General features: G+C 41.7%; 1 protein-coding gene across 1 annotated transcript; it reads left to right on the top strand.

The window, feature by feature from the left end:
• Positions 1-1,443: 1,443 nt before the first annotated feature.
• rap1gapb (RAP1 GTPase activating protein b) lies at positions 1,444-24,006 on the top strand (the record flags this gene model as incomplete). Its single annotated transcript, XM_079218268.1, has 21 exons — positions 1,444-1,491; positions 3,468-3,506; positions 3,700-3,885; positions 4,743-4,846; positions 8,320-8,398; positions 8,496-8,549; positions 8,637-8,720; positions 8,807-8,907; positions 9,316-9,445; positions 12,519-12,674; positions 12,776-12,847; positions 12,945-13,031; positions 13,325-13,468; positions 15,400-15,531; positions 17,094-17,171; positions 18,061-18,170; positions 20,470-20,586; positions 21,242-21,383; positions 21,848-21,947; positions 22,451-22,560; positions 23,974-24,006. The coding sequence occupies exons 1-21, from the start codon at positions 1,453-1,455 to the stop codon at positions 24,004-24,006; spliced, it is 2,097 nt and encodes a 698-aa protein (XP_079074394.1). The 5' UTR covers positions 1,444-1,452.
• Positions 24,007-24,043: the final 37 nt, after the last annotated feature.

Raw genomic sequence — 24,043 nt, 5'->3', positions numbered from 1 at the left:
AAACGGCCATCCTCAGAATTCTGCTCGCTTTGGACATAAAACTTGCATTGACTTCTATTTCGAGACTCTCGTTTTTCTGCTTTTTCCTGCTATTTCTGTATTCCAGATCACAATCTTGCTACTGCAACACTTGTATGTGTCTCCGTGTATCCCTCTGTATGCCCTTAATGTTTTGTTTTTTGGGCATTTTGGTATTTGCAGCAGTGACAGCCTGAGGCTGCTTTTAGAAACCTGATGCTTCTGAATGTGCTAAACAAAGTATTTGTGTTTTCTCTTCACAGCTGCGTAGTTCTGTCTGCGTCACCTGATGTGTGAGATATTTATATGGATTTTGTAGGAATGTAGTTTGTTTTGTAGCCGGTGATGTTCAACTCAATTCAGATTCTGAATAAGCCCGAGAGAGATCAAGAAACATACTTTATTATCGTAACTTTGATACTATGCATCCACACATTCACATTTTTAACTGAATCATAATTCTCTTCCTTTTGATCTTCGACAAAATATTCCTTTCCTACACGCATCATCTCCTAAGTTGTCAAATATCTACTATGATAACATCTTGAATGGAAGAGCATATTGCTGAAAGGGGCACACAAACATTATTTAGTTGTAAAACACTGTAAAGGCTTAAACAACAACATATTCTGCTGGAAGAAAACTCCCAGGCATAAAAGTGTTTCTGAGCTACTTTGGGGGGATTCAAACCACATTCCTTTTGTTTTCTTCTTGGTTGTCAACCCCATGAACAGCACAGAAGCAGCACGTCGGTGTTGCATACGACAGCAGCATATTTTATTATTAGCGGTGCATATTCTCCAACAGGAAAAAGGAATGAGGGAGGGAAAGAGAAAACAGAAGCAGTGGAACAGAATGAATTTAATGAAAGCATTTCCAATTTCCATTTGATTCATCTTCCCTAGTCCTAAAAAAAAGAAAAGAAAAAAAAAAAGCGCATCAAATTTGATAGGATTCAGATCTTGCTGCTGGGTATTCCACACAAAGAGACCAATGATCAGGAAAGCTTTGTTCCTCATCCATCTCTGTGCTTTGGGAACTGTCAGTAGTTACGAGTCAGCAGAATAAGGTTAGATAGAGTAAATGCCCTGTTTTAGCATTTTTGGGCCCTGGAGTTGAATTGTGGTTAATGATATATCTACAGCTCCCCTGTTCTCTCGGACCTCTGCTCATCTTCTTCACTCGCTATAATCCCCAAGATATCCCTCCTCCTTACTTCCTCTTTCTGTGGCCCATCTGTCGATTGAGCTTGCGTTATGTAAACATGAATTATTGTCACACAGAATGATCTCGCTCTCTGCTGCTGCGCAAGAAATTTCAAGCCAAAGCGTTTCTTATATGTGTTTATCTTTGCACATGTGTGTGAGCCTGTCTTGTAGATACTCCACCTGTTCCCTCAGTATCCCATCATTTTTCTCTCTACAGGGTTGCAGGATGGATGAGCAGAGATGCCCCCTCCCTCCCCCCCTCAAAGTGAGTCGCAAAATCCTCACATCTCCTTGTAGAACCGCAGTCTGGTAAAGGATCCGTAATGGCGGAGTTATAAACCTGTCCTTATCAGCTGTCAGATAGGCTTTAGGACGCTCACCGGCTGAGTTCGGGACTCGACAGAATACGGCTGCAAAATCCTAAGCTGTCCTATTACCTAGACGGGCTAATGCGGTTGACAGTGAAGACTGGGAGATCCTTTCAGCAAGGAAGTCTGAGGTCAAGTCACAAAGGGCGCACAATAGATGGCAATCATCTGAAATAAGAACATGAAACCATTTTGTTCTATGGACTGACTTCAAATATAGTAACTTTGAGTGTGGCTTCCCTCTGATAGGTCAGCGTTCGTATAGCTATGAGAAAATATAGACATCCCAGGAAATCATTTCAGATTTTATCCATGTGATCTTGAACGAGGAAGTATAAAAACCAGTGAAGCACACGCACACACACACACACACACACACACACACACAGGACGGGTGCCAGGAGACCGCTGCTTTCATTCCCCATGTGAAACGGGAAGTCAACGTTGATGTATTTGTCACATAACTTTGTGTAATACAGTAACGGCACTTTGAGTTAATTTTAACCCAAACGCCGATCTTTTCTGAAACCTAACTAAGTGGATTGTGTTGCCTAAACCTATCCGAGTTTCCTTTGAAGACTGAAGTTTGATTGGAAAAAGCTTCAATCAGAACAAGCTGAAATTGCAGGTTTTCGTAAGATAACGCTCGGAAAAATGAGGAATAACTACGTTGAATATTTATATTGTGGTTTTGTAGTTTAAAAGACTTGTGTTAACACTTTTAAAATAAAGGTGCTCACGAGAACCATACAGGGTTCTTTGGCTTGTTCCCACAGGAGAACACTTTTTGCTTCCCAATATAACTTTTTCATGAAGATTCCACCTGGAACCTTTTCAAATGGTTCTACCTAGAACATAAAGGGTTCCGTGAGAGGTTCCACAGAGAACCCTTCTATGGCGTAATGCCCCAACCAGCGCAAGGCAATTTTGGTTGAAAAAAAGATGTAGTACACAGCACTGTGCCATCAGTGTCTGCATTTATATAGAATATATAACATTATGTTTATGAACTTACACTTATATTTGATTGAATATTCATTAAATAACATGTTTTAAAGGATTTTTGAATTGATGCTAATTTACCCCCTGGAGTCCCTTCACGTACCCCTATTTGAGAACCACTGGCGTAACGGATAGAACCGTCTCTGCAGGAGACTCTTCCTCCACCGCCAATAATGCAGTGTCATAATAAAGGTTGCATTTCTTGTGAGACTTAATTTAGTTGACAATTAAAAAAAAAGCTCTCTTGCTTTTACTTCTGCTAATGCCGATAGAAGCTGTAATGGAGCAAGACCAGGCCTCTGCTGAGGTTGTTAAAAGGCGTTCTTGGGAAATTGACAAAATCACTATCTGAAATTGAATGAAATTGCAGCATGTCGTGAGATTATTATTTTTTTTTTCAACGGACATCACATAGAAAGGCCCAATAACTGAACACAACTGTCAGATGGTAAAATACTCTCACACCAACATGTTTATATCCAGCAGGAACCAAAGCACTCCCTTTTTCAAAGTGAAAGCTTGTGTTGTCGTCTCTTTTTCCTCTTTGCACCCAGTCTTTGCAGGTTATAAAATATAGATATTTCTTTTGACCAAATAACCAGTTTAAATGAATTCCAATAGTTACATTATAAAACTGATAGCTGTGAGTTTCAAATACATTTGGTCTGTATACTCGCTAGAAAGGAATATTCTGCATTTGTCAGAAAGTCTGCTAGTTCGGCCTCTGTCATGTTTGCCGGATGAGAAAAGTAGGATGATAGTGTCACAGTGTGCATGCCCATTGTTATTCCCCTCAAAGCCCCAAAACTGAAAGTATGACTCGAAGCGTCTGTTTGTCAGCTTGACTCATATTTGTTTCCTTTCCCTGCAGACAGAAGAGGACTACATCCCTTATCCCAGCGTTCATGAGGTACACACAACGGAACGGCCTCCACAAATAACTCACACAACGCATAATATATTTTAGAGATGTCAGACGCCATAAAGAAAAAGGTTTTAAAAGGGTCAAACAAAGCACACATTCTGCAACAATGAAAGCAATGCAGTGTTTTATGCGACACGCTGAGTATTGGTTACAAATCAGTATGCTTTTCAATATTCAGGTTCTTGGTCGCACTAGCCCTTTTCCACTCATCCTGCTGCCCCAGTTTGGAGGCTACTGGATCGAAGGGAACAATCATGAGCTTAAAGACCCACCAGAGGAGGACCAACCGCCCTGTGCGGCCTCCCACATCAAACTGGAGACCAACAGCACCGCCAAGATCTACAGGAAGCAGTTCATGGGCAAGGTGAGGATGGGGGAAAAAACATGGACTGGTTTTATGCATTTCAATACAGCCATCCATCTGGATTTATTCAGTCTCGTGAAACAGTTCGTCCACACGAGTAAAGGTATGTTCTCACAAGAGATTTGAAGAATTTCACAAATCGAGCTTCAATTTCTCAGCTTTAGGGCCATATTATCTCTTTTACATTTGTGCCTTGGGACAATGGTGCCTTATTATATCGAGAGCTGAGATTGTTCTGCGCATTTTTATATACAACACATGAGTATGTATCATATGCAAGTGCCTTTAAAATGGTGAATTAAAAGAATTATGTAAAATCGAGAAAATTACCTCAGAGTGAAGCACACACACACACACACACATACAATTGGGCTTATTACATGTACTTGCTCTGCGTCAATTTGACAATGTGAAGCAAGACAAACATGTCGGCCTTGTGGAGAGTTGAGGACAAAAGACTGTTTCCACTTTTCGCTTGTGACATTAAAATCAAAGTCTGCAATCCCTTTAAAAGCCTTTTACTTTTACTGCTACGCCGTTAGTATTCTCTCTCCAGGTGATGAAGTACATACACCCTCTAAATATTGCATATATTATGTGATATATGATACTTTGAAACAAATTGCCTACTTGTAAATACTGTTTATATGTATACCTAAGCAGTTCAAGTGCATTCAAAGTAAGAGCAGTTGGTACTTCGTTTCACACCTTTTCCTCAAGGGCACTTTCCTAAATTAAAAGAATAGCAGAAAGTCTCTCTCTACCCCGCTCCATTTCTAATTTATTACAGCAGTTTGTTTGTAGCTGGGGGAGTATTCATCCTGGCGTTTAGGTTTCTTCTGCTTATCTGCCCCCAGGAACACTTTAATTATTACACCATGGATGCTGCCCTGGGCCACTTGGTCTTCTCCATGAAGTACGATGTCATTGGGGATCAAGAGCATCTGCGCTTGATGCTACGGTACAGTTCCTATTATTTTCGTATCTGACCTGTTTTCTCTCCCAATTATGTTTTTTTTTCTCCCCCAAGCTCTTAATCACAGTCCTCTCACAGTTCCCCTGCTTTTGTTCTTTTCCTTTACTCCATTTTCCCTTTCGATGTTTCTCTCTCCCTCTCCCTCTCTCTGGCCATTTCCTCACATTGAACCTACAACAACTCTGGCTTCAGATATCCATGTAATGCAGAGATTTTTTTGGCATTTACTTATAGATCTACCAAACATAACCACCCTATATAGAGTATTTCACACATGAATTCACTGTTCCAGATGGATTAAGTTTGGGGGGGGAGGGTTGCTCAAGAATTGTGTTTAGGAAGGAAGAAGAAGAGCATTCTCAATTGTCATTGAATTTTAAAATGTATTTTCCTGATTGATTGCTGACAAAAGGCAGTGCTACGCTGCAGCATCCAAGACGCTTTTGTTAAAAGGTTGCAACTTGTGTGACATGCAGCTGTCAAACAATAATTCATAATGTATTGTTTTAAATGTTTAAATAACTAAATTAATTCAGGTATTTGGAAATAATAATGGTAACACTTGATATGACATCCATGTCTACAATGCACTTTAAACATACTTGTAATATGTTATAATCTGTTCATAGCACCGTCAAATTATAGTTATTACAACTTGTAAATATTCATAATGCTTTATCAAAATAATCATAACTGATTATAATGCATTTTATAATAAAATAAATGTGTAATGCATTATAATGTGATTATAAATTACTCTAAATAGTAATTGTTTGCTTTTGGTAAAGTAAAACGTAGTTTTTTTGGATGTTGTTCTTGCATAGATTTAAAAATATGTTTTTTCACATTACTTAAAGCAAACAATAACCTCTTAGATGTCACACATAGTCACATGAAACTGCATTGTAACAGTGATTATTATGAAATACAAAAATGGAACCATGGACATTATAATACACAATGATCCTTGTGACAATTGTGCCATTATATATTTATTTAATTCATAATGTGTCATGATTATTGTTATAAAGCATCATAAACATTTATAAGTGCTTATAACTAAAACAACGCAGTGCTATTAGCAGATAATAACAAATTATAAGTAAGTTTAAAATGCACTATGGGTGTCATAGAAAGTATTTCCAATAAGACCATTGCAGATTTGTAAAGCTGTTTTGTGTCACACAACAAAGCTCACGCCAGGGTCCAACAGATACGTTTGCATTTATGTTTGGGAGTTGTGTAATAATGTGATAAATAGTAAGAGTTCAAATGTTTGTGTGGCACAGCATAAACATTCAAACTCCTCTGTTTAAGTGACTTTGAAAACTGTGCCACAAAGTACTCAACTTTCAGCACACTATTCGTCCCCGTTGTACGAGTGTAACGGCTCCCACCCGTCCACTCGCCGGAGCCCTGCGCGTTCTGCTGAAGACAGACGAGGGGGAGCGAGGCAGAACGGTCCGCTCCACATAACCTGTGAATTCATGTTTGGCACCCGAGAGGCTCCACTCGATTTTAGGAGCTGCATTCCCTCTTTGTTAGTGGTGCTTTCGAGTGGATGAGTGTGTTGCGAGGCAGCGGTCCCTCAGCCCACAACGTTTTTCACGTTGTGATGTTTTCCACCAGGTGGCACCGCCCACATTCACCCCATCACCCAGTCAAACTCGGTCCTCCCGCTCAGTGTAGTCAGAGGCACTGAGTCACCGTTCATATTGAAATCATCTGTAAGACAACTACGTGACAAGTCATAATCTCTTTTTTTTATTTAGCTGTTAAAGCAAACTGTAAAATCATTATATTCTTCAGCACACAGAAGAATTACAGGTTGTTAGGACTTGTAAAACTATCAATTGGCCCCAATCTCCTTACTTGCTGGTGCTGCACCTGTAAAGCTTACTGCTTACAATTATAACTGAGGCAGATTCACCAGTAAAATTCATAACATATATATATATATTTTGTATTAATGGCACCTTGATTTCAGGCAAATGTCAGCTCCATCAGTGGAAAATGCTGTTTTTCATGCGTTCAGCTTTTAAAGTGAGAAACTAAAGAGGTTTTTGAATATGCACTTGACGGCTACATAGATGATGTGCTTATTCAAGGCAAACAGTCACAACAGTATATCGAAAAATAAAGAAACACTGTTTGTTTTTTGTTGCAGTTTGAAGAGTAGGCCTAAGTGTGTAAGAATGATAAGGAAAAGCACAAGATCAGTCTGTTATTGGTTCCAAGGTAACCCCTTTGACTTCTTGCCTCACTTATTTGTTCCTGTTTTGAATCAGTATGTTTTTACTTTTAATTTTACAAAAGAAAAGGTTTTCTCTGGGAACATTGTCTGGAGTTACCGGTGTGTAAACATCTCTGAATAAAAAAGAGAGACTCAAGTTTCCACACAGTGAGGGAATACTACAAAGTGGATGTGCTTGTTGTGAATGGAGATTTGTTTTTAAATGTTACCCAATAAACTACTGTGACCTAGTTAATCACCTATAATGATGTGTCCCTTAGTGGTAACCCTTAGACTAGTAAGCTTGACATGCCTTATGTTTTCTTTGAGGCCAGATACATTCACGTGTCTGCAGTTCTATTATTCATTCCCTCCTGCAGTGCTGCCCCAGGGGATGTAGTCCCTGTTATGTAGTCCAGGCCTCTGTGGCCCAGTTATGTTGGCATGGAACACACATATGGGTATAGCATGCTAAGTTGCTAACACAAGTCATTTCAGGTCAGCATGCACTCAGTCACAACATGGATATTGTTGATGTTCAATCAACCAAATGTTTGTTGCATGCGCTCCCATCCATGTTACCTGCTTGTCACATGGTCACGGGTCCAATCTGCCAAACAGGAAGTGAGCACTTCCAATGGGCTTTACAGCAGAGTGAACTCAGACTGCACCATGTTGCACCATAATGATTAGAGATTGTTTTTTGTTGTTTCTACATATACTTGTTATGTGATTGTCTTAATTGATTATGCACTAACTTTAACTCTTTAAAGCAAAGAGTAGAAGCTCCTGAAGGGGAGTTGATTGTCGGAGTTGAAGTTGAGTCAGTTAGTTGCAGACCTGCTGGAGGATTGCTGCTAGCTGCACAGTCCACATGGGCTTAGCCGAACGTTTCCTTAATTAGAGCCGTCTGCTGCACTTCCTCCATCTTTGGAATGCTCTTCCTGAAACTCAGGATTGCTCCCAGTCTCCGTAGTTTTACAGAACTTCTTAAAACTCACCTTTTAAATAATAAAATAATCCGTCACTGTGTTTTTCCTGCAATGTTATGTGATTTTGCGCCTGATGTTTTTGTCCAGAAAATTGATTTATTATTTTTCAGAATAATTCTAAGGCAAATATAAGGAAAGGTCCCATTTGAATTGGCAGTTAATTTGAATGCTAAACATCAAAGAAAGGAAACACTGAAGGCCTTTTGACATTTGTTTAACTGTTTGTCTTTCAGCACAAAGCTAAAAACGTGCCATGATGTCATTCCCATTTCCTGCCTTACGGAGTTCCCCAATGTGGTTCAAATGGCCAAGGTAGGCAGCTCTTATCGCACAGAATGTATATTACCAAAAAAAAAGAAAGTTCTTTAGCTTTTAAATGGAAAAGATGAATGTTCTTTTTCACCGACAGCTTGTTTGTGAAGAAGTAAACGTGGACAGATTTTATCCTGTCCTCTACCCAAAGGTAGGCACTAATCCTCATTGCCTTGCTATCCATCAACGTCACATCAGAATGAACCCGACTGAAAACCTTCTGTGCTCTCGTCCTCAGGCATCGAGGCTCATTGTCACTTTTGATGAGCATGTGATCAGCAACAACTTCAAGTTTGGGGTTATTTATCAGAAGTTTGGCCAGGTGAGTGTGCTGCACAGACACCACTGTTGACTTGTGAAGTCATGTGTCACTCCTCCCGAAAAACCTCCTTTGTTTCTTCCGCGCAGACGTCAGAGGAGGAGCTGTTCGGGAACATGGAAGAAAGCCCGTCCTTTGTTGAGTTCTTGGAGTTTCTGGGCCACAAGATTGAGCTTCATGACTTCAGAGGGTTTGGACACTTTTCAGTTCACTTTCTTTCCGTTTCCTCAGCAGCAGATTTTAAGTGCTTTTACTTCTCAGCATAGCGCTCCACTTCGTGTCGGTCAGAAGCTATTGATCAGAGTTTGGCTTTAAATGAAACCCGTAAAAGGCCATTTAAAATGTCCTGATATTTGTAGTGTTGCTGACATTATGATTGAGGAGGCAGAAGAAGCGCCCTTGGCATTTCCTCCATGATGGATGAGCGTGGAAGGGCCAGGTCCTCCGAGAGCGTGCACTTCTGTTCCACTTGTCCGCCGCTTTGTTTGTCTCTTCTCCGTCTTCCTCTCAATCCTCTCTTCACCTTAACTTCTCATTTTCCCTTCTCTCCTTTTTCCATGCTTAATCTCCTCTCCCCCCTTCTCCTTTTCTTCTCCAGGTTTCGGGGCGGGCTGGATGTCACTCATGGGCAAACAGGGACAGAATCCTACTACACAAGTTTCCATAATATGGAGATTATGTTCCACGTGTCCACCAAGCTTCCTTACACAGAGGGAGACTCACAGCAGGTATAGTAACAGTACAACGATGCATTATCAATGTCCTTCACTAACTGATTTGAAAAGGCCTCTCCTTGTGACTCCTCCGTGTGCAGCAGCAGCCAATAGGGCAGGGCTGAAAAATCCAAATTTTGGTCTTTTAAGTGAATGTTTTGGTCTTTTAAGTGAGCAAGAAGAATCATTTGAATCTGCAACAGCTTAATTAGTGGTTAAAGGAACAGATTTTAAGAACATGTTTGCATTGTTGTTGACAGTTAGAGGAGGAGGTTGATTCCACTCTCATCTCTGTACGGTAAATATGAAGCTATTGCAAGCTCCATTTAAACAGAAAACGGGGGCAAACGCTGCCTAGCAGCACCTTAACTCACCAACTAACACGTTATCTTGCTCTCTTTTTTTAATTAAGATTAAATAAACTAGATATTATGTGTTAATTAGTGAGATTTAGAGATGTTGTTAGGCAGATTGTGTGACCTTTGGACCAAGCTGTTTTCAGTATTTGTGCTAAGCTAAGCTATCTGGCTACTGACCGTGAGAGTGTTATTGATCTTTTTAACTAACTGTGGGCAAGAAAACAAAGAAAACTTATTTCTCAAAGCTATCTTTCTACACCTTTAACAAAGAAGCATCATATCTGAAAACATATTTGAAAGTTATACTTATACTTTTTTGTTTTCTTCCTAAAATTGTACTAATGCGGTACTAATGCTAACAACAACAGCAAACAGTCCTTGAGAAATATATTTTTTTGGCTTACCATTTCCACTAGCATTGCTGTGGTCTCGACTGGCATTGAAGTGTTTCTGCTGTTGGTTTGTGGCTGAAGACTTTCATCTGTGTGATGAAATGTTGCAGAAAGCCACATTAAATGCAAACCATCTTTTCAATGCCACAAGTGATTTCAACTTAGTTACCACAGTAATCCAGCACACTGTCCATATTGCCCGAGAAACAGAAGGACATAAACAACACCCACATGGGATGATTCATGAGGGAACTCAAGATGAAGAGGCAAAGTGCAAACATAATAGCATTATTTCAGGAGGGAGAAAAAGGCAGAATTAATGTGTCCAGATCTGATTGAACGTGACCCAATTTGAGAGGATGTACGGCATTAACAGATGTCAAGCGTCTCAATCCGGCCCCACGCCTGCTGAGTTCGTTTTTTAAGTGCTAATAAGCCCAGGGATGATGCAGTAGCAACCTGGCTGCCCTGCCTCTGCAGCCACATGTGTCCTGTTCCACTCTCAGCCGGCTGTCTTAGCAATACGGTTTAACAAGGATAACAATTCCATCTTTAGAAAGATATGGTCGCTTTGTGCTATTTTTCTCCACAAAGGACTTTCTCTTTCTTCTCATTTACGTCTATCAAATTGGGATCTACAATTTTTTTTAATCTGTGTTATTTTGAAGCTTGTGTTTAAAAAGCATGGCAGATGTCTCTCAATTAGATGGCTAATAAAAATCTTTTTGTGATGAAGGAAGCCAGTCTGGCACATTTTCGTACATATTTGATTCATGGAGTTTGAGGTGTTGGATCCATTCAGTTTGAAGTATTTAAATCATTTTCCGCATCATATTTCATGGCATGTTTCTGGCTGCCGTGACGAGGATGTTATAAAAAACAGATGGTTTATTGTTCTCATGTGTGCAAACGGACATATGCTGTAAAGCAATCAGGCTGCTAACTGAAGAAGAATCATCTGTAAATCCAAGAGTAAATGTTTGCTGCATTAAACTGTGCACACAGTTTGGTCAAGTCTTGAGACCGGGGCCCGCTAACACTGCAGCGAACAGCTGTGAAGCAGCGCTGTTAAATGTCTGCACTTTAGTGTGTTAAATAGCCCGATGACTGACGGAGGGCAATTAGCTTATGCTGCTGCAGCGCAGGTGTCCCAGTGTTTACTGAGGACGACCATGGGAGCCAGGTCTGTATTGGCCAAGCCTTTCTGTTTATCACTACCTTATAAACCCAGAGATATCTTCCAACATCATTTTTTTATTTTTTTTTCTGACAGGAAAATCAACTACATCACATCTCAAACAGGATACTTGCAAATTCCTAATCACACATATTTTGTCATATTTTTGTATTTGATGAATTTTCACAAAGCCATATCTGGTCTGATATTTATGGGAACATATTAGTTGTCTAAATAAGAGTTCCTAGCAAAATACTATGAGGTGACAAGGAGAGGATGTAAGTGTCCCTAGTGCTTGGCAAGACCAAGTCTTCTTAAAAGGCATTGCTTGGATACAAATGTAAAACTTGGGCACAGTCACTCTGTCCTCCAAGTGCACAAGTGTCCTTTTGGCACGACGCTTGGCAACATTTTGGCAACAAAATGTTGCTATTCAGCGGCGACAATTTGGGTCACTGACAGTCAGCCATCTGCAGAATCATAATTCATTTTGGTTTGACTTTGCAGTGCCGCCACTGGTTTTCCGATTCATTAATTTCCACATCATCCACAGTCGTCGAATGCTTCGATCTAAAATTGTCTGCTCTTGTCCTCGTAATACAGATTTACTTTATTTGTCTAGCAACCTTCATACAGGAAATGCAGCACAACACACTTTACATTTCAGAAAGATAGACATGGAATGAACAAATCATTTGAGATTTATTAAGCGTTTTATTGTGCACAATTAATATTTGGTACCTAGGCGTCTGAGGCAAACACAGACCCTCCCACTCGCAGGACACAAAGTCACTACAGGTCTAGATTTCATAGAAACAAGCATTTATTTGATCCATCTCAAAATGTAAAGGGACTTGTAACAATATAATAATACGCACATAATACAGCAGGGGATCTGGTGTTACTGTAGCAGTTCACAAAAATTTATAAACTTGATTTCTGGGGGCCTAATAGTCTGTTAGTACTGTAGGTTTTCTGATAATTTTCAGTACACACCATCATACATGTCATGCATGCATGTGAGCTTTACTATTGTATGTGTATTTATTTCTGGAATTCCTGGAAGGGATTCGGTGTCGGGCGTGTGCGTTTGAGATGCTCCAACTGGTCATTTGAGATGTTTCCGCTGTTGTTAGTTCTTGTTTTTCTGTGCCATCCAGCTGCAGAGGAAGAGGCACATAGGCAACGACATTGTAGCCATCGTGTTCCAGGAAGAGAACACGCCCTTCGTACCAGACATGATCCAGTCCAACTTCCTGCACGCGTACGTGGTGGTGCAGGTGGAGAACGCGTGTACAGACAATGTCACCTACAAGGTCGGGTCCAGAGACCGCTGATGTATCAATAAACTTTGATTGACATTCGTTTTTCGGGAGCTTTTTATTCTTCTGTGTCACTCACCTGCCTTCTCCTCCAGGTGTCCGTGACGGCGCGGGATGATGTACCTTTCTTTGGGCCTGCTCTGCCTGACCCGGCCATCTTCAAAAAGGTCAGCAGTCACACAGACTCAGTTCCCCTTTTCCAAGCAGACGTGATAAACCTTCATTCTCTCCTGGCTGTCGATTCTCTGTATCTACCTTCCTCAGGGCCACGAGTTCCGCGAGTTCCTCTTCACGAAGCTCATCAATGCAGAGTACGCCTGCTACAAGGCTGAGAAGTTTGGCAAGCTGGAGGTGAGAAGAGTGCTGCAATACAAATTGAATTATACAAGTGTGACTGCTTGAAGTGTGGGTGTGCGTGTGTGTGTGGGCATTTGTGCCCATTGAGCACACACCTGTTGGCATAGGTGTGTGCATCCTGCTGGCTGTATTGTTGATAATAAGCAGCGCAGCCGCAATGCGAATGAGCTCTAGCGCTGATGTCTAACATCCTGTTGTGGAGCCGCCATATCATTTTCATCACTGTCACCCCTATCACTTAATTTGAAACGAAGGAGTAACTTGCAGGCTGACTGTGTCGTTGTCAGGAGCGCACACGCTCAGCCCTGTTGGAGACTCTGTACGAGGAGGTGCACATCAACAGCCAGTCCATGATGGGTCTGGGTGTGGACGAAGATAAGCTGGAGAACGGCGCCGTCGGAGGGGGAGGAGGCTTCTTCGAATCCTTCAAGGTACAGCCCCGTCCCTCAATTGGCGAGGCGCACCGTTAATCTGCAACTCCCCATGCATGACAGAGAATGGTTATGGCAGCAGAAACTTTGAAGACGCTTTTTCTTTTCTTTTTTCTGTCGCTTGGCTGGGATTCTGGGTATTCACACATGAGAACACGAAGCATAGAACATTTGCAGTATCTCAAAGGACCAGTCCTCTGTGGCATTTGATTTCCTCACTTGGCTGCGACTGCTGAACTCGGTGTGTTTTCACACGATGGTGTGATTTTGTTGTTGGGTGGACCGTCCCTGCTGTGTATGAAAGGCACTTCCTCTGACTGAGTGCTCCATCAATGGCCATTAGGGTGGCGGAGCGTAGCCCGACCGCCAAGGCTCGGCGGTAGGAGCTGTGATTGCGTGTGCCTGATGAACTATTTAATGACAGCTCATTAGGGAGCTGATGATGCAGTTTGCATGTGTCCCCATGGGCAGCGCTCCCTCTCGCTGTTTTTCTCTTGTCGCTGTGTCACCAACTGGTTCTCTGCCATCTTTTCTGTTTCTCCAATTCAGAAATATATATCCATCTTTGTCTCAGTCTGTGTCTCAAGATCTGTTTATTCTCCATACAAGCACACTTGTATACTGTATAAATATACTCCTGCCCACAAATCTGGTCTTCTCTCTGTCAAGAGCCACCTTGCTGCCTCTCTCTTTCTCCCTCAAACCTCCACAAATTACATCTGCAAATTTTTCCCTATCCTCCTCCCCCTCGCTGCCTCTGTCTAACTGTCCTCTTAGCTCACACTGTGTTTCATCTCTTCCTCCCATGACACAAACCTCCACAATATACTTTAGATAAGAGATGCGGATTCATCCTCCTCCACCGCGTAGCCTACACACTCCCTGACCTCCTGTGAACCTGCATTTCTTTCACGCAGCCTCTCCCTCCTGCCTGTTGACCTGCACTGCCCCTAAGTGTTCAAAAATAGTCCTGCATACACACTCACCACAATGAGTGGATGTGCACACACAAACACACACACGTCTATATACACACATTTGTGCCCTCAGAGATTCAACACATTTATTCCAAAATATTCACACATATTAGCACTCGTAGCATTTAGTCATACTGACTATATGACATACGTGTACATATGCACTTTGTTTAAAAAATAATGGGCCAATTGGAGCAAAGCTATTATAAAAGGGTTTCAGAACTTTTGACATTGCTTGAAACACAGTTGGATATGTAATACAGTTATGATACATATAAGTAAGTATTTCGTGATAGCCCTTTTTCCCAGCTTACATTTCGGCTTGCAACCCAAGCCGCAGAAAAAAGTAAGAATCGTAGGTTTTGGCGAACCACGGTCAGAGCAACTGCTGCAGTGTTCAAGCGTCCTTTCAAGAGAGAGAGTCCTCTAAAGGCAGATGTGAGTCATGGTGGATGGTCAAAATATATGCAGGATTTTCACCCAGGAGACCACGTACTCATGAAAAGTATTTTTGGATCCAAAAACGTCCACATTATATCTCTTCTATTCAATCTCGTGGTTTGCAGAAATGTACGATGGCAACTTTTTTTCTTGCAACACTACCAGGACCCTGAATACTGGTACAGCTAAATGGTATTCAGCCAATGTTGATTTTATTAACTAAACCGTAATGTTTTTTTTCTCTTGTGACATTTTAAAACATCTTCTGTGAAAAAGGCCTATTATCACCAGATTTTAAGAATATCTAATATAAATGATAGATGCACTCTATGTACCTCATACACAGAACCAATCTGTGTATTGGCAAAGTATTTACTAACATGTACATGTTGGTCAACTTTCAAAATTGACTTAATTTGGTTTAATGGAATTTAGTCCCACACACGTGGTATATAATGCTTTGAAAACCGGTCAGGGGATCCACTGACGGTATCTCCTCGTTTCTCTCTGTAGCGGGTCATCCGCAGCAGAAGCCAGTCAATGGACGCCATGGGCCTCAGTAACAAGAAGTCACACACAGTCTCCACTAGTCACAGTGGCAGCTTTACCCACAATCCCGCAGAGAGCCCCAAAACCCCAGGGATTGTAAGTAGCCCATTTTGGTTCACACGGTGCCCACGTAACACATACATTCAGGATACAATATATTTAACCCCATGCGCAGGATAAAAACAGACTGCTCTAACCACTATTCTTTTTTATATGCAGCACTTTATCAAATAACTTTCATCAGTGTCCTCATCGAAGCACTTGCTTTCATTCCTCACATTTTTAATTCACTCTTACTTTCCATTAAAGCGGCTTTCATCGATTGCCTTTTTTCATCGAGGGCTTATTTTGTGTTCCCTTTAAAGCTGGGGTTGATAATGTTGAGAAACTAGCAAGAGTACGCTAGGTTAGCCAATGCTAATAACAAAATGGTCCAACAGAAAAAACCCAGCCCAGTGTTGCCAACTCTCTTCCAGGGAAAATTGCCAAGTCAGTGACAGCCCTTCCTATCGGGCCTCCCTCCAAAACCTCTCCCCCTAAATTGTCATCATGAATGTCAACAACAAGCATTGCTATTGTTAGCATTCACAGCTGTCAAGCTAGCAGCTAATGGAAAACTCCGGTGACGAGCAATGAGTGTGAATGAAATGATTGGACGCGCTTATTACAGTCCTGCAACAGGCACAGATTCCTATCATTTTTTTTTTTTTTTATCAGAGCATTTAATTTAGTGATTACTGTAAGCTAAATTTAAACAAATATATGCTCATATTTTTGTAAGATTACCAACCCTAGCTCTGTTTTCTTTTTTGTTTGGAAGAAATGAACAACATCTTTCATTTTCTCCATTTCTCCATTTCATTCATCCTCACTTGTTGAGAGACTCTGCACCACCACATGGAGGGACAGTTAGATATAGTGGATGTCGTTAGTAGCCGTTAATGTGAGGTGCTAGATTGTTTGTGAGCCCCAGTCTCTATCCTGAGTCATGAAGTGAGCTCCGTGTAACGGCTGTATGACTACCCAGACTCCCTCCCTCTGTAATGTGCTTTTTGTCTTTTCCTCCTGTCAACGTTACAAGCGCTTTACGCAGCCTTGTTGTATGATGTGCATGTGTTGCTACACAGTCGGCATGTCGCAAGCTATAAATGGAAGGATCACACTGTCCTGATTATGTCTTTTTCAGGGACCGGCGGTTAATTTTTTTCTTTTGACCTTCACTGCAGTTGGGGATTCGGTTGCTGACAGTATTTTGAATTGGGAATAAAATGGACCCCATTTCTAAAAGCTAAAAGCTATCCCTTTGGATTCTGTCAGCACTTTAAGCACTTTTTTTTTCTTCTCCAATTTAAATGCTTCAACACAAGCCTGTAACCCTCAGGGCAGAAACTGCCGACATGTCTGCTTCACCGGTGGCACTCCATCTCCTGCCGTGTGCCGGGACCCCAGTCTGCTGTTGCTTCTCTATTTCCTCAATATATTTGATGTCTTCCCTGTTAGGTTTAGCTGCAAGAGCTCTTTTTTAAGCTCTCGTGCACCTTGCTGTTAAAATGATTTGTGCTGTGCATGAGATCTCATGATGTGTTCTTTTCCTTTCCTTCCCCCTTACTTTTTCAATCTCCTCTCTCTCTGTGCTTCCCTTGCCTTGTCTGGCTCAGTCATTGCTTGTTCCAGGGAAAAGTCCCAGTAAATATGGACGCCGAGGCAGTGCCATAGGGATAGGAACAATAGAAGAGGTTCATGTATATTTCTCCCTTCTTGTTGACTAATAATGTCTCTGGTGTTAAATTTGTTTTTGTCTAATAATGTATAATCAAAGTGTGCAGTCAGTAGTTTATAGTTTAAAATGTGCCTGTTTTAATTGAGAGGTTTTCACACATTGATATTCATGTTTATTTAGTTAATTATAATTTAATTCATTTATTTATTCATGTATTCATTCATGTATTCATTCATTCATGCAAGTACAGTAGTTTAACTACTAGCTTTTATTCATGCATCACAGTATAGCTGAAAGGAAATTGATCCATCGCGGATCAAGGGATGTTATAGCACATATATCTAATAAATCTCAGCTGTAAAATACATTTTTACAGGTAGATAATCTTTCAGATTATTCCCTCTCAGCGGATTAATGTATTCATACAGGGCTTCGTGCATGAATTCCTTCACTTCACTTCACTAAACGCTGAAAGAGAAAAGTAAGAAATTAAAAAAAGAATATTATAACCAGACTCCCACTTGTGTTCACAGTCCCCATTGATGAGTCATGCTGCATCTTGAATTAGAAGCATGTACCAGACATCTTGAAGTTTGAACAAATAAACTTGACAGTCTGACCTGAGTACTTAAAATAAAAGTCATGTAGAAAACCCGACAGGGTGTTTGTCAGGACTCTTTATGAGAGAATATGCATCAATAATTTACTTCCTGCCAGAAGCCCTGAGTATCATGGACTATCAAGTCGTTACAGGATTTATTAAGCCCTCAGTTCATAATTTAGTTTGCAGCATATTGTTTCACATCTGTCACAGCCTACTGTGTCATGCACTGCATATAATGACTGCTGTGGTTGTAGTATGTGTGTGTCTGACTCTCTCTCTCTCTCTCACTGCTCACCGTCAGTCATTGATCATTCCTGGGAAAAGCCCAACCAGGAAAAAGTCTGGTCCCTTCAGCTCCCGTCGCAGCAGCGCCATTGGCATCGAGAACATCCAGGAGGTCCAAGAGAGGAGGTGAGAGGACGGAGCGGAGCTGATCAGCAGCGAGTGGGTAGTGAAGAGAGAATTGTGTTGCAACAGATGGACGCAAGGCATTAAGATGAGGATGTCGGCCATTAGAAGAGACACTTCTCAAGATAAGAGCTCTTGTTGGACGGCGGTTTTGATACAAGAGGGTCGGATTATCAATGGCTTACTTTATTTGTTCCGCTTCATGAGCGCGGGAATGTATTGGGTTGTCCAGGATAGGTGCAGTGCATGTGTGCGTCAGCTGACATGCACAGGTGTGTTAATGTTTAGACTAAACAACTGACAGATGTAGTCACATTTCCTGTTGTTAAATCAGAAACTTAAGTGGACAGCAGAATAAACAATATCATCCATATGCTAAATCATGTTTAAAGCTGCATCTAGCTCAGCTGCTGCTAAATTAATTTAAATATATATATATTAACAAAACACACAAGCTCATACAAAAAAATAATTATGAGGTGTGCTTGGAGAACCTGCTGCCATCCGTAAGGCCCATCGTCATTTCATGTAATATTTGTGATAGCGTTTGATCAAAGAGTAGATTGTGCTCTTTTTACTCACTTATTATCATACACATCAGTGGCGGGCCGTCAGGGCCTTCTAAGCCTAGTCTAAACATAATCACAAAGTTATAGCTATTTTATAATTTAATCAAAAATAAAAAATATTGTAATTGTTTTTCACAAATACACTACATGTATTATAATTATTTTTCCCTATTAGCTTATTTTCTCATTGCACAGCTCATGTCTTCATCTGTTCCTCTGCTCCAGGCCTCTTGTATGCCTCTGTTTGGGAGCTGCTTAACAGCATCTTATCCACACTTATATCACATTTCACCTCTCTTTCTCTGTGGAAGAGTAGGCTGATTACAATACATTGAAAAGCTTCTAGAAGGTCTGGACGTCTGATTCGTCACAGGGCCCGGCGTGACCATTAACATGCTCTGTGATTGGTCAGTGAACCTAGAATCTCGAACCTACAACCTAGAATCTCAGGATTTACTGGATTTACTGATGACCCCTTTCCCACAGAGAGTTACGGAGGGTTATGTGCGTCTGGTGAGTGTAATGCTGGTTGTGTCACTGTTTTTTACATTTGCAGTCGTATTTATTCATAAACAAGAAGCCACAGCTGCTGGTCTAGCGCCTCTCCCAGCTCCGCCTGCATGTGTGCACTGTGCAGCGTGTGTGTGCACTGTGCAGCGTGTGTGTGCACTGTGCAGCGTGTGTGTGCACTGTGCAGCGTGTGTGTGGATTGTGCAGCGTGTGTGTGGATTGTGCAGCGTGTGTGTGGACTGTGCAGCGTGTGTGTGGACTGTGCAGCGTGTGTGTGCACTGTGCAACGTGTGTGTGCACTGTGCAGCGTGTGTGTGCACTGTGCAGCGTGTGTGGACTGTGCAGCGTGTGTGTGCACTGTGCAGCGTGTGTGTGGACTGTGCAGCGTGTGTGTGCACTGTGCAGCGTGTGTGTGGACTGTGCAGCGTGTGTGTGCACTGTGCAGCGTGTGTGTGGACTGTGCAGCGTGTGTGTGCACTGTGCAGCGTGTGTGTGGACTGTGCAGCGTGTGTGTGCACTGTGCAGGGTTTCAAGGTGCGCCGGACAGCTGATCCACTGAAGGCGCATATGCAAAACCCAAGGCCCGCCACTGTTATACAGCCACCAGAGTTTCGCAATGTTGTCGAAGTTCTTTTTGTCAGACTTCCAGTAATTGTTTGTGTCTGTGAGCCAGGGCATGCACCAATCAGAGTCCTGACTTAGGTGTGTGCGTGACGCGACACAGAGAGGCGACTTCGTTCTTAACAACAATGGCTGCTCCTAAATAGGTCAGAGTAAATAATGCAATAGCATCAGTTATATCAAAGTGTTTCCTCACTGAACGAAGAGCGAAAAACGGCACTGAAGGCTTTTCTCAATGGAAAAGACAATGGAAAGTGCCTGCCCTTTTCCAAACATTTTCTAATGGCAGCTTCTCAGATGGTTCTGTGTAAAAACAAACCATCTGGAGGGCCAGGTTAATAATTATGCAGTGTTATAAGCAGATTATTATTATATTATTATTATTATAAGTGTGTTAATGTTATAGACATGGGCATTATAGAAAGTGCTACCAAAACATCAACCATAGTTAAACAGCAGTTTGTGGCAGTTAAAGGGCCCCTTCTTCAGATCTTACAACGAATGTTCAGATGAATGTGTTATAATATCCATCAAGAGTTTGTATAATGTGTGACCATATGAATAAGTAACCTCACAGTATTTTCATGTTCGTGGTCCTGAAGCCGAGAGGTGTCACCCAGCACCATGAGGACACTGGAGGGAACCCACTTTTCGCAGGACAGCAAATCAGACAACTCGTCCAATCACAGCTCGCCTGAATTCCCTGCTACCAAGAACAGGTGACTCTTATGTAGATTAATTATATTAATTAATCTTAATTATGATATAATAAGAGCATTAATTATGAGATAATAAGAGCATAATCTTAATTATGTTCGCATACACAAATGATTTGCTATTAACACTATTATGCAGGTGTCTGTTTCGTTGAAAGACAAAAAAGATTTCATTCATTTTTTACATGTTTAAATCCGAGTAAGGTATATACATGCACGGACTCAAACTAATATAAGACAACAAATCTGCTAGAAATGGTTATCGTATTTGCATGATAGAGCTTGAATTTTCTTTTCCTGTGTCTTAAAAGCTACACTTGAATCCATTTGTTTAATGTGGTTATGTCAAAAATATTGTGATATATATATATAGTAAGTATTGCCCTAGATAGAGCTAATTCAGAGGGTTGCATCAATTACATAAGAGCTTAAAAGATTACGCTACCTGGCACAGACGCTGACACACTGCTGTCACTTTACTTGAAAGTGCAACCCGAGGTGCTGTGAAATAAAGAGGATGAATTCATTGACTTATGGAAGGAAGTGTAATAAGTACTAAAACAAAAAAATCAAAAAACAGTTTGCTTCCACTGCTCAAATGAATTCAGCGGATGGAGAGCACAGCTGTCTGTGCGGTCCGAGTGACCCAGGTGTGTAGTTTGGCGATGTGTTGCAGGGCGCCGTCCATCCCCGAGGCTCAGGACCTTTCCCGCTCCTCCTCCAACGCCAGCAGCTTCGCCAGCGTCGTGGAGGAGCACGAGAACGAGCACGAGGCCGAGGATGAGTACGACACCGGACTGGTGGGTGGAGACATGCGGAGAGATGACGCACAATCATGACAGTGCACGTGTGCCACATCCCCAGGACAACACAACAGGCAGCTCCTCACAGCTGACGACATATTTAATATCTGTCTCATTTCCACTGTGTGTGTGTGTACGTGTGGGAGCAGAGGGGGATAATTCTGTTACCAAAAAAACAATTGAAACAAAGGATGAGAGCAAGTTTGATGAATTTCACTATATTCCAAAAATGACAGGTGTCAAAAATCTATTGCATAGTAATTTATCCATTTCGTTCACTTGCACCATTTTGCATCTGAAAAGGAGGAGAAGAAGAAGAAAAAAAGGGAGAAATGCAAACACAGTCACGGGTGTAGCCTCGAGCTGTGGTTATGAAAATGCTGTCTACTTGTCCTTGTTATATATATATATATTGTTGCTTAAAAAAAGGGAAATTCTAACTTCCTTTTCCCCTCCAACAGGAAAGTGCATCTTGTGGTACGCCACTCAAGGGAGAGTCATTTGTGTACGGCTCTGCGGCCGACGACACTGCGTGCAGTACCAGTCAGGGAGGTTTTTCTGGTGAGTTTTGGGAGAAAGGGGATCATATTACTGGGTCGGTGATAGCCCGAGGGCGTGAAAAACAGGCACGTTAGCAAAGGTCGACTCTTTCACGTCTCTCTGGGGAAAATATGTGTTCTGCCAACACCAGAAGTCTGTGTGCAAACTGTTCTTTCACTAAATGAAGGAAGTTTACATTACAATGCTTAAAAGAAGAAGAAATTATCCTTTATTAATCCTCTTGGGAAAATTGATCTCTAATTTTACCCATTCTTAGTAATTAATACAGCCGCGCCCAAACCGTACATTAGTAAACAGTACATTAGTTCAAACTTATATGATTCCCACTCAACTTCTGTCACGCGGCACTTTTTTGTTTTTTTTCCCCCATCGCTGATGATTTGCTCTGAACCATTAATCTTTTGCGTGCTGGGATATCCTTCTGAGGCTAGAAACAGCTGGCAGCATTGTGTGCTTTGAGTTTATTAACCGTGACAGCCACGCATCTGTCGCCTCCTCTCCAGCAGCGTCTCGTCCTCAGCAGCAACCGGACGGAGTGAAGACGTCGGAGCCAAAAGGGACAGACAGCCGGCCCAAGACAGAGCGGCCCTCGCAGGAGCACAAGTTCTCATCGGTGAGACAAACCGCTTGTCAGCAGGCATTAGGTGACACTCAGAGGGCTTCACGCCATGTTTTACGGCATCACTGGGAAGAAAGTTTCCCCTCGTCGATTGCGCGGGTCATTCATTGAGTAGAAAGACTTCAATACTTCCAGCTTTTGTTTTATATGATATCTGAACAGGTCACCTTGTAGTCTGGGTACTTATCCTATTGGAAATGGTGCCGTTTGCTATATATGCCCTGGAAAAGACAAACCCATCTGTGTCACTGTTTTCTTTGTTTAAATTGTCAGTAGCAATAACTACATTTGATGCTCATTCTACATGACAAAAATATATTTAATTAAAAGAAGAATGTATTATTTCCTTTAGTATTTTTGTCATATACAGATATGCAACTGTATGTATGTTATATATTGTGCAATACCAAGTCTCTATTTGACAATTTGACAAGACGATACGATGTTTGCGTATGCGTCATAACTAGCGTGCATCATCAGTACGTACGCCACCAAACAGTTGCAGCTCCACTCTGATGTTGTCGTTGACATTAACTATGCCATCTTCCCTCCATGTCTCTCTGTCTGCAGAACTGTTAGCCACACTCCTCTGATCACTGCATCGACATCCATTCTCAGGTTAGACTTAATGTGAACATAATCTTGGGGCTACTTACAGCCTGTATATGCCTCTAAAGACATTTGTTCCTCATTTACCTGATTCTCTTTTTATTTGAATGTCTTCTTCTTTGTCTCAGCACTCCCAAAAGAGGCATCTTTCGCCTAAAAAGAAACGAGCCACGGGCATGTGTACTCCACCACTGACGCAGGAGAGGAGCAGAGTTAGAAGACAACATCTTGAGACTGACAGATCTTCCTTTGTGTGTTTGGCGTTGGATCCGCCGCCCCATACCGTGACAGACACACAGCTCCGTGGATTTGTCCCGACCTACCGCCCTCATTCCAGCTCCACGCGGGAACCCTCCTTGAACGCTCAAGGCAAAAGGAACAGAGACACCCCACCCATGCAGCGTCACCACTGACTGTCATCCGTCAGATGGCTTGGAAGAGTAAGACTGGATGCCTGCGCATTCATTCGGGCCAGTAAGCTCTGAAACCTGATTTATACTGTAAACAGTCAAATGTTGTGTGTCCTCTTTAAAATGGTCAGGATTTGAACTTGGGGAGGGATCAAGACTGATCAAACAACCGGAGTTTGTTTAGCGTGTAAAACCGTCTATAGAGAGGAGAGTCGCACTAGAGAGAAATATGTTTTTTTTTCTTCTTTTTTTTTTATGTCAACCTCACATCCCACTGTGATATTGTACATGGGTTTTAACTTTGATGTACCGGGTGTGTGCTTGGCTGTCTGCCGCGCCAACTTTTTGTGTTTTACTGATGATCTTTCTTGTTCTGAGTATTCTGCAGTGGATATTTGTCGTGTTTGACGACGGCTTCTGAACCTGTCATGTTTTTGATGGAGGGCACTTCTGTGATG

This window comes from Taurulus bubalis (genome assembly GCF_910589615.1).
Source record: "Taurulus bubalis genome assembly, chromosome: 5".
In the NCBI taxonomy this organism is placed as follows: domain Eukaryota; kingdom Metazoa; phylum Chordata; class Actinopteri; order Perciformes; family Cottidae; genus Taurulus; species Taurulus bubalis.
The sequence above is the reverse complement of the archived record's forward strand: the minus strand, read 5'-3'. Positions and strand labels throughout refer to the sequence as shown.